At 39.6% G+C, this 14,872-nt stretch overlaps 1 protein-coding gene across 1 annotated transcript; it reads left to right on the forward strand.

Moving 5' to 3' along the window:
* The first annotated feature begins 1,707 nt into the window (after positions 1-1,707).
* LOC147635561 (alpha/beta-Hydrolases superfamily protein) lies at positions 1,708-4,782 on the forward strand. The gene is made up of 5 exons (XM_086802897.1): positions 1,708-2,500; positions 3,337-3,628; positions 3,723-3,821; positions 3,956-4,079; positions 4,219-4,782. Exons 1-5 carry the CDS (start codon positions 1,761-1,763, stop codon positions 4,449-4,451), a joined length of 1,488 nt encoding a protein of 495 aa, XP_086659023.1. The 5' UTR covers positions 1,708-1,760; the 3' UTR covers positions 4,452-4,782.
* The last annotated feature ends 10,090 nt before the right edge of the window (positions 4,783-14,872 follow it).

The raw sequence follows: 14,872 nt of genomic DNA on the forward strand, positions 1-14,872 counted from the left end.
GCGTGATCTTCTAAAAATCAAATCACCCATAAGGTAATTGATCATAAATTGGGTAACTACTAGACTTGATTTCTAGAGGCAACGCTTTTTTCCTCATCCATGCAAGTCACAGCCGCTCGCCTAGTCTTCTAGAATAGAGTTGCCCAAGAACCTATTTATCTAGCGTAGGGCTTTCATGGCAGCTACCCGACTAATCTGGTCCACCCGTCCGTAGGATGGTGTTGTCGAGGCATTCCATCCTCCCACTTTCCACCCTACTCACGCATCAATTTGTTTTCTAATTAATCCTACCACACTGTTTGACATAAATAAACATGTTCCTTAACTAAGGCCCTTTTCACAAGGTTTGTTAAAACAGTCTTTCTTGTGTGGCCATCGTACGGGCACCCTGGTAAGTGTGTACGGTCCAAATTTTGGGGCAGGTCCCCAAATTTGGGGCATCGACCTCGATTTTTGCGTGCCGGACTGCCCCGTGGGGCGAAATTTTTTTTTTTGGTCCGAGATGTTCTCCTGGTCATTGGGGTGCAGACTGTTCGTCAATCGGACGCCCGATCGTGCATTTATTAAGGTTTAAAGGTCGTCGTTTTTTAATTAAAAATGACTGAAATTTACGTATAAGCTTGATCCGGTGTCCGTTTTGGATGTTGTAAAATCTTATATTAGGGTAAAATTGTGCGCAGATTCCAAATTTGGGCTTAGAATTTGAAGATTCTAAGTAGAAATGACTCATTTAATAAAATCATTGATTTTTTAACCATAAAAACTCATAAATTTATCTATTACATGGACATTTCTTTATTAGTGAATATGGGTATGTTACATGTAAGTTATGCTTCTTGAAAAAGCAGTGATGTAATTTTGTTTGACCTTTTTTCTTTTTTCTTTTTTAATATAGTTTGTGCTAAAAAAAGAAAAAAAATTAAAAAATATACTAATAAAAAAAATAATTCCAGTGTAGGTAATCCTCATCGAGAGAAGATGGAGATAGAGGGCGACCAACCAACAAAAAGACCATGACAGACAAAGAGGATAAATACGTAGTCTACTCCATCACGTGCTCTGGGAATGGGAAAAACTACATTGGAGTTACAAAAGACTACAAAAAAAGAAAAGCAACGCATACTAAAAACCACCGATGAGTAGAATGAAGAAAGATGTTAAAGCTTAGAAACCCTTCCACGAGAATTTCACATTCTGCATTTTGCATTCAACCACAAGCATAGTTATAGCTAGAGCATTAGAGCAACAATAGATAGCATTAGAAAAAACAACATTTGATAAAGGGTATAACAACTTGAAAGGACATCACCAAATACTATTATTTGAAGCATCATAGAAAAATATAGAATTTAAAATTTTATGTGTACTTAGATCTTTCTTAAACAATTAATGCGTACATTTGTCTTTGCAACATTACTAATTAACAACAAATGAAAACTTTGTTTACATCTTCTGCTTTACATGATATCTTGTCATCTCTGAATTTGAGAAGATTTATTGATTTTGAACAATGCTTTATCTTTGTTAATATGAATTCAACTTCATGTTTGTTCGAGCACAGTTGTACATGTGGATAAGACTAACCAAGCATTCTAGTTTTTTTTTTTTAAAGTATCTATGGATGCAGAATTCTCATAGATGTAAAATATATTCTCTGAGATTATGTTTCATAAAAAATCAGATTTTATCAAATTGAAACTACCTTAAGGCTGGAATCGGAGCCATTTAACTCCAGTTACCCACAAACTGAGCACGGTTCCATGGCCACATTGCAAACAGTTTCTCGTATGGCTTCCTTGCAGGCTGGCTTTGTGCCCTTCTCCTTCTCCTCGTACCCATGCTACAGGATGCAAAGGGTCGTTCATTGTTCAGCGAGCTCTGGTGCCTTGAGCGGATCGCCGGACTCCTGGGAAACCCTAATCTCGTACCAAGATTCATCAGAGCGAGAGAGGGTCGAAGCTAAAAAACGCATCAGGAAAAGGTTGCAAATCGCTGGAGTAGATCAGGAGGAGCTTGTGGATCCATGGCTGCTGGCTGACCCGGACAGCCGGTTTGCGGAGCTTCATGGGGTCCAGATTCATTACAAGATAGCCTACCCCACTGATGGAGAAGAAGAAGGTAAGAAGAGTAAGGGGTCAGAGTTTGCATCAGCATCACCACCACCACCACCACCACCACCACCACCATCATCATCATCATCATCATCATCATCATCATCATTTTCCATCCCTTCCATCCTGTTGCATGGTTTTGGAGCTTCCCTGTTCTCATGGGAGAGAGTATTGAGACCCCTCGCCCAACTCCTCGGCTCTCGAGTTGTAGCATTCGACCGGCCCGCATTCGGCCTCACTTCTCGCATCAGAATACCTCTGGCTCAGTCTGCGAGCGGCAATGGCGACTCAGTTCCTGTCCCTCTTAACCCTTACTCCATTGGATTCTCCTCAACTGCCACCATAGCCTTCATAGACTTCTTGCAATCCAACAAGGCGATCCTGATTGGGTGAGTTGCATTCTCTGTTTGAAGGTTTTGAAAGAAAGTTACATTTTCTGTGCAGAGGGGTTTAAAAGACAATGGTGTTAGAAGTGCATGATCACGACTTGGCACTTGGCTGATCGGTCACCATAGTCATTGTAAGTTGGGGTTTTATCATGATGTAGCTGTATATGGGGGCTTGTGCTGTAGCATGTCCATGTGTGCTTTTTAAAAATTCGTAAAACATGCTTCTGATGCTTAACCTGTTAGGGATTCCACAAAGTCGCCTGATAGCCTCCTTGGCATCTTCACCATCATGCCTGCATGCATTGAGATTGCTATTAAGTCTTATGTTTTGCCATAAAAATATCTACAGTAAATCTTTTGGTAGACTGGAGAAGAGAGGAAGAGTCTAGGGGCAATGTTATGGATGGTACGTATGAGGTGACAACTATATTTCCAAGAGCGGAAGGCTGTGAAAGATTATGACGGTCAATGCCATAGATATGTAAACCACGATCTGTATTGACTGCAATAGGTAGTGACCAGATGTGATGCACAAGGAAGATTTGTCCCTTGCATAAGTGGTAGGATTTAGAGTTACAGCTTTGAGTATCTATTAGCACATGCACATGCATGAGTCAGGAAGCAAGAGAAGTATTCTTGTTGATGTGGTTGAGGTTTTCTCGTAGTTGGGTTCTATGGAGTAAGATGCCCAAGAAAAAGTGTGCGTGGGGGTGTGTTTGTGCGCCCACGGGCATGTTCTGGCTGAATTGATTACATTTTCACTGGTGTTTCTTGTTTTTCAAAGATATCCTGAGACCTTGTACTGTTTGTTGGTGTGGGTGTAAGATGGGTGACAGCCATTCTGCAGGCTGCATTGTAGCAGCAGATGCGTATTTTAAAGCACCTGAACGTATAGCTGCTATAGTTATGGTAGCTCCTGCACTGATGGCTCCTCTTTTGTTGCATAACAAGACACAATCAAAGAAGCAGCAGCACCTGTTCTTACAGGTCCCGTTGAAGGTTTGGCAAAAGATTGTGTGGATTTTTAGCAAGATAGGGGTGGTGTTTCAAGTAATCACTGCATTTATCAGATCCCTGTGGTGCAGACTACTGGCTGCAATATTGAGATCAAATTTTGGACATTGGTTGGTAAGGTTTTTATACCTCATTTGTACAGTAACGTGTATCTTGTTGTTTCTTTCTGAGAGGCTTAAGCTTACATTTTTTAAGTTTTTGTTTACAGATTCGAATAATAATGGATAGGTTAAGCCTGCAGGCGGTGCGCTTGGCCTGGTATGACAAGGAGAGGGTTGATGATTATGTTATTGCTGGCTATACAAAGGTGCAAGCTGCTGCCTTCTCACCCATGTTAATTAAACAAATCACAAAGGATACTCATCTGTGCATGGTATTACGCATGAGCGTTGATTGGCTTTCAGCAAAGCTGGGCACATTTTAATGGTTTGATTTGTGCAGCCTCTTAAATGCAGGGATTGGGAGCATGCACTGCTTGAGTATGTGGTTTCTTTGGTAGGAGATCCATCCAAGGACGGCGGCGAGGTACCCCTTGGTGAACGTCTAGGGGAGATTCAGTGTCCAGGTATTTGCAAAGTTCTCCAATTATCTTTAACTATACCTTTGGAGGAGCAATCGACCTTCAGCTATGCCATGATATATATAATTAGAGGCTGTTCCAGCCAAGAGTTGCTATTTTCTGATATATTGTTAAATGGTGACAGTTTTAGTGATCACGGGAGATAGTGATGCCATTGTTCCTGCTTGGAATGCGGTTCGTTTAGGCAAGGTATTACCCAATGCTCACTGCCATGTCATAAAGAACTGTGGGCATCTTCCACATGAAGAGAACCCAAAGGAGTTTCTTACTATCATTCAGCAGTTTATACAACGGGTGCAGCGTGGTGCTACTGCAGACGCATTTCCGGTTGAATCAGTGGTTTTCATGCCAGCGTAATCGAAGGAAATTAAAAAATCCAACATCTTTGGCATTTGTATACATTGGCTACTTTTAAGATTGCAAGAAGACGCTAGAAATGCCTGTAGTTTATAAAGATTGTCGAGGGTTGGACATGCAATAGATTGAAAAAAGCGTCTGAAGGCGAGCTGGTAAAGGTGGAAAATTATGGTCCACAAGTCCGTTGGTTGATGTCTTCGGTGTCTCCAATACAATACAAGGTCACGTTTTTTTCCATAAGAAACGTGAAACGTCCATGAAACGTTTGAGTCATGGAACGTTGGGCGTATCATGGCAACTTAAAAAATGAGGATTTTTTTTTTTTGGTTGACTTGCTTCTCTCTTGTATGGGAATAACCCTCTCTCTCTTTCTCTCTCTCTCTCTCTCTTTGACTCTCTCCCTCTATCACCCAAGTGTGGTAGATTGGCTAGTGTAATTGCCCTTGGGATGACATGTACCCACCTGGGTTCAAGTCTCTTCGTCGATTGGTCTCTCTAGATCAATAAGTCGACGTTAAGTAGCTCTCCTCTCTCTCTCTCTCTCTCTCTCTCTCTCTCTCCACACACACACACACACTCTCTCTCTCTCTCTCTCTCTCTATATATATATATATTTCACACACGCGCACGCACGCACGCACGCGTGCGCATGCACGCACGCGTGCGCACTCTCTCTGTCTATCTCGTTTTTTTTAAAGTTGATTTAAAAAAAAGGGTTTTCCTCGTAACCATTTTTTTTCTCCAATTTGTTTTAAAAAAAAGAAAATTTTGGTAAAATGAAAAAAACCCCCAAATTTGGGCATCGAACTCGATGCTCATTTTTGAAATTTCAGAAATGGGCATTCAATTCAATGTACAAATTTGAAATTGGTTGCTCAATTTGAGCAATTTTAAATTGGATCCCCAAATTGGTTGCGCAATTCCACCAATTTGGAGGCTTGGGCAAAACCCCCAATTTCATTTTGATTTCTAAAATTTAGGCAAAATTCTCTATTTTAGATTTCAGCCTCCTCCTCCCCCTCCCCCTCCCAAACTTTTCACATTTTATGTATATAATCATATCTCGGTCCATCGTTTCATTGTCCACCTATCGGGTGTTGAACACTTCGTTCCAAAATGAATTAGCGTTTCGTTTCAACAATGAAACGTTTCGCGATGACCATGCTCCAATACAACTAAACACTTTTCTCCTCCACAAAGCCCGCTTTGCCTTCCTCTTCCTTCTCGACTAGCCTCTTTTGCAACTTTGGTTCTACAGTTGTTACAAAGTAAAGAGTCTTAAAAACAGCAAGAAAATCATCCAAGGAACAAGGCATACATTCCAATTGATGCCAAATGATCTCAAACGGTGCCTCCATTTTTGAGATTAACTCATCTTCTTCTTCATCTTGCTCTAGCTATTCTATCTACCATTAAAGTATGTTTTAATCTTCTTGTGTTGAAGAGATGAAAGAAGTCACGAACTAGTTTGCATATGGTTAGGTAACCCTAAACGTTCAAAGCCTTGGCACATGAACATTGTCTTGCTCTTGTGTCCTTGCACACCTACTAAGTTGCACCAATACTTGGTCAAAAAAAGGAACTCTTGCATATCCTCTAGTCCATTATCATAGAAGCACCTTGCTTTATCCGTAGCCATGTCAATAGACTTCATCTTTACCAAAGCAAGAAAATGTCAATGGTTGCTACCTATCATCTCTACCAAAATCTGTGAATTTTGCAATAGGGCTCAATCTTAGAAATTTTGGCGTTATGGGTCGATGGGCATTTCACTAACATTAATTACTCATCTATATCTTGCCCTTGATGATACTCAAATCTAATGGTATACACATGCAAATTGGGCCACATCCTCTCTCAAAGTTCAAGTGGAGGTCCTTAATTTAAGCTCATGTACATTGCTTTGCCATCATGATTCAAAGGAGCTCTCTAAACCCAAACGAGAGAATGTGTTTTACAAAGTAACACAAAGCTAGATTAATCACCAAGTGATCACACATGAGTGGAGCTCTCATACACACTTAAATGAGTGTGCATAGGTTGTATATGTTGGCCACCACCTAAAACGCGGTGCCTAGATCCACAATCTCATCCACCTCCTCTTTACATCAATGGTAGGTGCCTAGGATCAGGGACCCAGACTCCACCTACATGACAACACACCTAAGCATTGGTGATTATTGCTCACTAGATTAAGAATCTTCTTAGCACCTCCAAAATTTTAAAGGCAAAATGAAAAGTAGCAGGCCAAAAAAAAAGATGAAGGTTGTAAGAACGTGCAAAAGAAAAAAAATATTGAAAAAATATTTTCAAAGAAAATGAGTATTTGAAAGGCTTATTCATTTTGTTTTGCAATAAGACCAATCGCCTAGATATTAGACCACTAGATATATCTCACCTACGCTCTTCCAGCCCCCCTCACAAAAACTTCTTTTCTTCATTACTATTATCCCTACCCCATCTCTTGACATCGAGTAAATGTGTGCCACACTCCGTTCCTACAACATTCGCATTTACTCCCCTTGATCACACTTCCTATGGTTGATCTTGATTAGGTCATCATGAATAGGAAGAATAGCATGTTAACCACTTTAATTAACATGGAACCCTTTGCTAGCCTTAAAGGTAAGAAAGAGGCTAACCTTAATAGGAAGAATAGCATGTTAACCACTTGGAACCCTTTGCTAGCCTTAAAGGTAAGAAAGAGGCTAACCTTAATAGGAAACAAATGGGTTTATATGTTGAATCACAAATAAGATGTTAGAATTGAAAAATACAAGGCAAGGTTAGTGGTAAGGTAAGAGGCTAGCCTTGATAAAAGTAAGAGGATAGCCTCAATAAAATTAAGAGGCTAGCCTTAATAAAGGTAAGAGGATAGCCTTAATAAAGGTAAGAGGCTAGCCTTAATAGGAACCAAATGGATCTACAGGTTGTATTACAAATAAATTTTTAGTAAGCTTTTAGTAGTATAAGGCAAGGCTAGTAGAGTAAAGGGATATGTTGAAAATAGGGTGTTAACTATAAAGAAAAATGAACATAATCAAAACTATTCTTACTATTGCAATAATGTATTATAATTGGGATACTATTCAACTAGATGTGAAAAGTGATTTTCTTAATAGATTTCTTAAAAGAAGAAGTTTATATTAATCAACTAGAGGATTACATGATAAAAGGAAAGGAACATCTTGTATGCAAATCAACAAAAGCTTTATATGGTTTAAAGCAGCTTCGTGAGCTTGGTACTCAAGGATTGAGGAGTACCTCCTCAAGAATGGATTAATTAGAGGTAGTGTGAGAAAAATCTTTATATTAAGGAGCTATTGGAAAGATCCAACATAATGGATAGTAAGCCAACTTTGAATCCAATAATAACAAATTAGAAGCTTTTAGCTTTTGCACATGAATCAAATGTTTTCAAACAACTTGTGGGGATCCCAATATATGTCACCTGTGATCATTACTTACCCTAACATAGCTTATGTTGTGAGTATGAAAAGTCAGCATATGGCTAATCCAAAAGAAGCACGTTGGATAGTAAGCCTATTTTGACTAAAGTATAATTCTAGGAAAGAAATAAAGTATATTTTTAATTCAATCAAAGAATATTAAGGAGCTACTGGAAATATTCAACATGATGGAGTGTAAGCCATTTTGACTCTAATCATATTAAATTAGAACCTTAAAGTTTTAGCTTTTGCACATGAATCAAGTGTCTTCAAACAACTTGTGGGGAACCTAATATGTGTCACATATGATAATTACTTATCTTAAGAAAGATTATGTTGTAAGTCCAAAAGTCAACATATGGCTAATCCAAAAGAATCACATCATAGAGAATCAAAGTGTGCTCTTAAGTATCTAAAGGAAACCTTTAATTTTAGTATCAATTACACATAATCTTGTGGTTTGATTCTTTCAAGATTCTATGTTGTAGATTGGGCAAGCAATTTTGATGATCAAAAATAAAAAAACCATGTATGTTTTTTCTCTTGGCTCTAGATCTATTTCCACTAAATTTTAATATAATAATTTAGCTAAGAATATAGTGTGTGGTGACCGTGGTTGGCTGAGAAGGTTACTTGTAAAATCATGGAGGACCAAGAATATCTGGCTCACATATTTTTTGACAACTCTATTTTTCATCAAAAGGATAGGACAAAAGTCCAATTTCATTTTGTCCACCACCATAGACTTCAAGAAAAAGAAATATTGCTCCAAAAAATAACAAGTATTAGATATTCTCACAAAATTACTTGTAAAACTTAAAAGAGACATGATGGGTGTGAAGGGAATAATTTAATCTTTAAGGAAGAGATTTGAAGGATAATGTTCATTTATTTAGCAACTAGGACATTTTTATTAGTTTTTTGAAGATTCATTTTTGGTGAACATTATAAGGAAAAATTTGTGGAAGGTGTACAAAGAGGTATGAAGGGGATTGGAAGAGGTGTGTGGACACACCCCAAGTCCAAGCCATTGTAGTTCTTGATTATAGCTTATGGTTGTAATCTATGTTATAGTTCATGTTCTTCTCTAATTGTGTTGCAAACTTGTGAATTTATTGTTATGCGAGTTTCTCAAACAATCAATTACTTAATCATTGGATCCGTTTGGACACATCATAACCAACACATCCTATGCAAAAATAATAAGCCCAATTGTGTGTATTCTCAATAAGAGAGTGTGACATAGAACTTGTAATGGGGATGACACACATTGTCATACTTACTCTAACATTAATATTATATTCAATTCTCTCTCTCTAGAAGATTTGGGGCCAAATTTGACAAAAAGATCTACGTTTTATAGATCTAGAATCCAAGCATTCTCATTGGCTAGCCTATTCTTTTGTTAATAGGAAGTTAGAGGGTCAATTTGTGAGTCCAAAATTTTCCTAATGTTTTGTTTTTAGGGTAACAGATTCTCCACTTTAGAAGAGGCTACGAAAACATTCATGAAACACACAGGTGGATCCAAGAAGGCCATCTCACCTTAGCCAAAATTTTCTCTCTACTAGAGCCATCTTTAACTCTCAAGGCTGCCTTCCGAACTTCCCCAATAGCCTTTAACCCTATGATCCAGAACCTTGTTGGCGCATGACACAATTCATGGCTAGACAAAAGGAGCAAGAATATGTGGCCCAACATGCACTCCTCCTAGTGGCACATGCCAACATTGCCCAGTTGGAAACTCTTAAGAATTCCATGTGATTACACTAAATGACAGGTTGTAAAGTGCAGGTTCTTGAAGTCGATTCTAGGATCAACCTCCTATAGAGAGAGTTGGACTGGATGCAAAAATGGAAGTCTAGGGAGCTAAGCAGCGAGGGTGCAAACATAAGAGGACTTACCCACCAGGCTTTACAACTACACTACACAAGGCCAAGACAATGGCGTGAAACGAGCAACATCCTGTAGAAGAAGTCAACAACAAGATGTCCAAGTAGCACAAGTCTTTCAAGAGGACTATTGAAGCGAAGGATCAAACCATTTCTCAGATAGATTATAAAAATGACATCCAGGCCACATCATGAACAAGTCGTCCCTGAAACGCAGAAGAAGATCGACAAAGATTGACATCTTGATGGACAGGGAGGCCACCCACACTCCTCACCATCCCTCCCTAACCACCCTCTAGCATCCTCGAGTTATAGCACCCGGAGCCTCCACCTCAACCTCCTCCTCCAACACAACATCTACAAACAAAGAGATCACCACCTCCATCTTTCATACAATTCTCTCCGAGGTGACATGATTCCCACACCACCCTCACCATGCTCTTCTTGAAAAAATTAATTCCCTTAATAAAGCCCTTCACCATCTTTTATTTCCCTCACCATGTCCTCTACCTTAACCTTTAATCTTGGTGCAGAGTCCTTATCTTCTCTGACCGCTTCTTGGACAAGGGGGACTACATTGATCTTTTTGTTACAGAGAGAGAGATCTGCAAAAGCAAGCCCAAAACTAAAGATTAGACCTAAAAAGGAAGGCAGGAAAAAGCCGACAAAGATGGGAACAAAATGTGGCAGTAGAAGGGGGTAGAAGAAGACAAACCGGAACACAGTGTAGGGGTGGAAGAAGAAAAGAGCAGAAAGCTCAAAGAAGCAGCCTGCCCGCTGTGGGGAAATGTAAGGAAAAGGCCAATAAAAAAGAACACGAGACACAAAAGCCCCAAGATTGGGAAAATCAAGCTGAACAAGAAAGAAGTAGCTAGGCACAAGTTCAAGTTGTTGAAGGCCTGAGCATAAGAAAAACCAAAAGTAGTGAAAGGAAAGAAGACGGTAAAAAAGAAGGTGATTGAATACAAGAAAAAGTGAAAAAGCTAGCATCGCAAAACAATCTAGGAACAAGAAACAAGAGCTCAAGCTCAAGCTTTGATTAAAAATATTTTAGTCCATATACATCCTAGGTCGTTTGTAGGTACACACCCGAATAGTCCATATACATACCCCAAAAAAGACTAAAAGCATCTACTAGAAAGTTTAAGAACCTATCATGTGAAAAGATTGGGGGAGGGGAGAGAGCTTAAGCTCTTGCATCTATTGAAAAAGCACAATCAAACTAGAAAGGTAAACCCAATCATCAAAAATACACCATGACGCCACAAGAACAAAGCTGGCAAGAAGCCCAAGAAGAAGAGGGACACATCAAACATGCGGTCGTTAAAGCAAACAAAGATTTGACAAGCACACAAGTAGAAATGCTCCACATCAACCCTTATCTTGACAAACTAGTGAGGTAAAATTTTGAACCCTCCTTTTACTTCTGATTTTGGCTCCCAGAAGGTAGAGAGTGTTCTTTGGTACAATTGGGGTCATTTGTAGGTACACACCCGGATAGTCCATATACATACCCCAAAAAGACTAAAAGCATCTACTAGAAAGTTTAAGAACATATTATGTGAAAAGATTGGGAGGGGAGAGAGCTTGAGCTCTTGCAAGCACACACACACTCACACAATAATGGAGAAGACACACACAAAATTAGAAGGCTGAAATCTTCTTCTTCTTCTTGCTCTCAAAAGAAGGCTACAAAAGATAAGTGAAAAACCCAACATAAGTACTAGAGTACTATGTATAAGTAGTTCATAATGTGAACATGCTAGTAGGTTAGCTGGCAAGATAAGTATGCCATAACTTGGTTGGACTCGGTAGGTGTAGTTCAGCTATATAATCACTGGCAAAGATTCGTCATATCAGCTACCAAACGTGCTAGTGGTGTAAAGGTGGAACGGTCACCCAGGCACGTCATGAGTGTTAGCTCATGTTGAGCTTGACATCTCAACACTCCCTCTCAAGCTCAACTCCATCTCCCAAGACTCCAAGCATAGTGCAGAATATGCAAGGCTTCTCTGCTTCCAAGGCCTTGGTGAAAATGTTAGCTACCTACTTCTCTATGTTGACATATATGAGATCAATATCTCTTGCTAGGACCTTTTCTCTAACGAAGTGATAATGGACCTCTATGTGTTTGGTCCATGCATGAAACATCGAGTTCCTGGCCAACTATGTGCTACTAAAGTTTGCAATAGATGATAAACTGCTTGTCCACGTGCAACCCCAAATCTCTGAGGTAGCTTATGTAATCAAACTACCTCAAGTGCTGCCACATCGCATCACCCTTGTACTTTGTCTTTGTACTTGACAAGGAAATTGTCGGTAGTTGCTTCTTGCTACTCCATGTAATAGCACCACTCCTAAAGGAAAACATAAACCCGCTAGTAGATCTTCTATCCAAGATGCTACCATCCTAATCTACATTAGTGTATCCATACACCTGCTATAAATTATATACCAACCTCATATAGAAGAGGCCATAATCCAACTGCCATAATCCAACTGTGGACCTCACATAGTGTAGTGTGTGCCTCACACTATCCAAATGCGACTCTCCAAGAACTTGTATAAACTAGCTCTCCAACCCCAACTATGTAGTTCATGTCTGGCATGGTGATCATCATGTAGATCGAGCTACCCACTATCTTCTTGTACATAGTGGGATTCTCCAAAATTTCTCTTGCATTTGCACTCAGCTTGCCATTTTGATCCAATAGTATATAAATGGGCTTATAATCATCCATACCATACTTGGAAAAAATGTCCAATGTATACAACCATATGCCCTCAGGCATTCTGATGACCTCAATGCCAAGAAAGTATCTCAACTCACCCAAATCCTTCATGTCAAACTTCTTCTTGAGGAGACCCTTTGCATTCTCAACTTCTTCTTGAGGAGACCCTTTGCATTCTCAACTTCCTCTTCACATTGTCACCCCCAACAATCACCTCATCCACATAGATGGTGATGACCACAATCCCCTTATGACTCTTTCACACATAGAGGGAATGATCAACATTTACCATATGAAAGCCAATGGTGATAAGATACTGCATAATTTATCATGCCATGCTCTTGGTGCCTGCTTCAAGCCATACAAGGCTTTACATAGCATGTAGACATAATCTAGTGACTTAAATCCTCATAACCAAGTGGTTGTTCCAAATATACTTCTTCTTCACCATGCAAGAACACATTCTTTACATCCATTTGATGCAAAATTGGTGCTAATACTCCCATTTGAGTTGTGCTTCACTTTATAGACTCATATCCAATAGCCCTTTTACTCTCCAACAAAGGCACCAATTCCCATGTCTTATTTTCATCCAATGCAACCATTTCTTCATCCATGGATTTCTCCCAATGTACATGCCCAACAACATCCTCAAAACATGTGGGTTCAACCTTTTGCGCAACCTTTGCCATGTATGTATAATGGTGTTTTACATAATCATCATACATCAATCTTTAAATAGGGTTTTTGACCCTACTCGACCTATGTGGTCTTGGATCTATCCTTGGTTTCCTTGCAACTGCCTTAGCCTTCCTTACACCACCAAGTCTCCTAATAGCTAGAATCCCAAACTCCTCATCAAGGCTCTGCTCTGAGCCACTGGACTCTTTATCAACATATGTTTGGAACATTTTCACCAAGTTTTGCCATGGAACTAGCTGGAGTGCTGACATCCTATATATGTCCAATCATAGTTCCATCACATTAATGATTGAAAGACAATACATAGCTTTCCTTGCACCCCACCTTGGTTCCAATCTTTGAATGCCTTTATCTCTGCTAGAGTAGCGTTCTCTTTAGGCAATTTGGGAGGCTCCTCATTGTCTTCTTCAACATAGTCCCAAAATTCTTTTCCCATAAAAAAATTGGTCATTCTAAACTTCCACACATGGAAGTTTTTCTTGTCAAGATTCTCACTGACAATTTAGTTGATGTTGTCAGACATCTTTGCTTATAACAACCAGAAATCTACAAACAATTATTTTCCGTATGTAACCTATAACACAATAGTATCTATTTGTAACTCCTATAGCAATACTTCTGCACATTCTATATGTGACAGCACATGACCAAAGTACACAATCAACAATACATGTGCAATCACTATCTCGACACCCAAAATGCACTAAATAATGCACTGCAATACCTAGTTTTGGAAAGAAACAGTTCCAAATTGAAGCTTCCCAATAGTTCCCAAAGACACCTTGTAGTGATTGAAAACACCTTGCAGTAGCCGAAACACTCCCGAAATGCAAATCTGGCTGTAAAATTAAAGTATAAAGTACTAAGCATCACATAAGCATCTCCACACTTGTGAAGGCAGCTCCTCAATCGGAGATGTTTAGTTCCCAGAGCTACCTAAGGGGTGTCGTACCTAAACAAGAAGGGGAAGAGATGATAATGCTCTTACTCGTGTACCCCTTCCTTTGCCTTTGTAGCTTCCTTTGCTTTCTTCTCAGCTCCTTAGCCTGAACCAGGCTCTAATACCATGAAAATATTGGGGGAGGGGAGAGAGCTTGAGCTCTTGTAAGCACACTCACATGACACATGGATAAGACACACACAAAGATGGAATGCTCTTTGTAGCTTCCTTTGCTTTCTTCTCAGCTCCTTAGCCTGAACCAGGCTCTAATACCATGAAAATATTGGGGGAGGGGAGAGAGCTTGAGCGCTTGTAAGCACACTCACACACACTCACACAACACATGGATAAGACACACACAAAGATGGAATGCTGAAATCTTCTTCTTCTTCTTTCTCTCAAAAGAAAGTGAAAACTTAACATAAGCACTAGACAAGTGGTCGAGAATGTGAACATGCTAAATAGGTGAGCTGGCAAGATAAGCATGCCATAACTTGGTTAGACTAGGTAGGTATAGTATAGCTATAGAATCACTAGGAAAGATTCGTCATGTCAACTACAAAATGCACTAGTGGTGTAAAGGTGGAACGGTCACCCAGGCACGTCATGAGTGTCAGCTCGTGTTGAGCCTTTGACATCTCAACATCTTGAAACCTACACACATTATTGATTCCAATCTACCCAAACCCCACACATTCTCAGGCAT

Source organism: Cibotium barometz, chromosome 9, assembly GCF_041138505.1.
Source record: "Cibotium barometz isolate CiBa-2024 chromosome 9, ASM4113850v1, whole genome shotgun sequence".
NCBI lineage: Eukaryota > Viridiplantae > Streptophyta > Polypodiopsida > Cyatheales > Cibotiaceae > Cibotium > Cibotium barometz.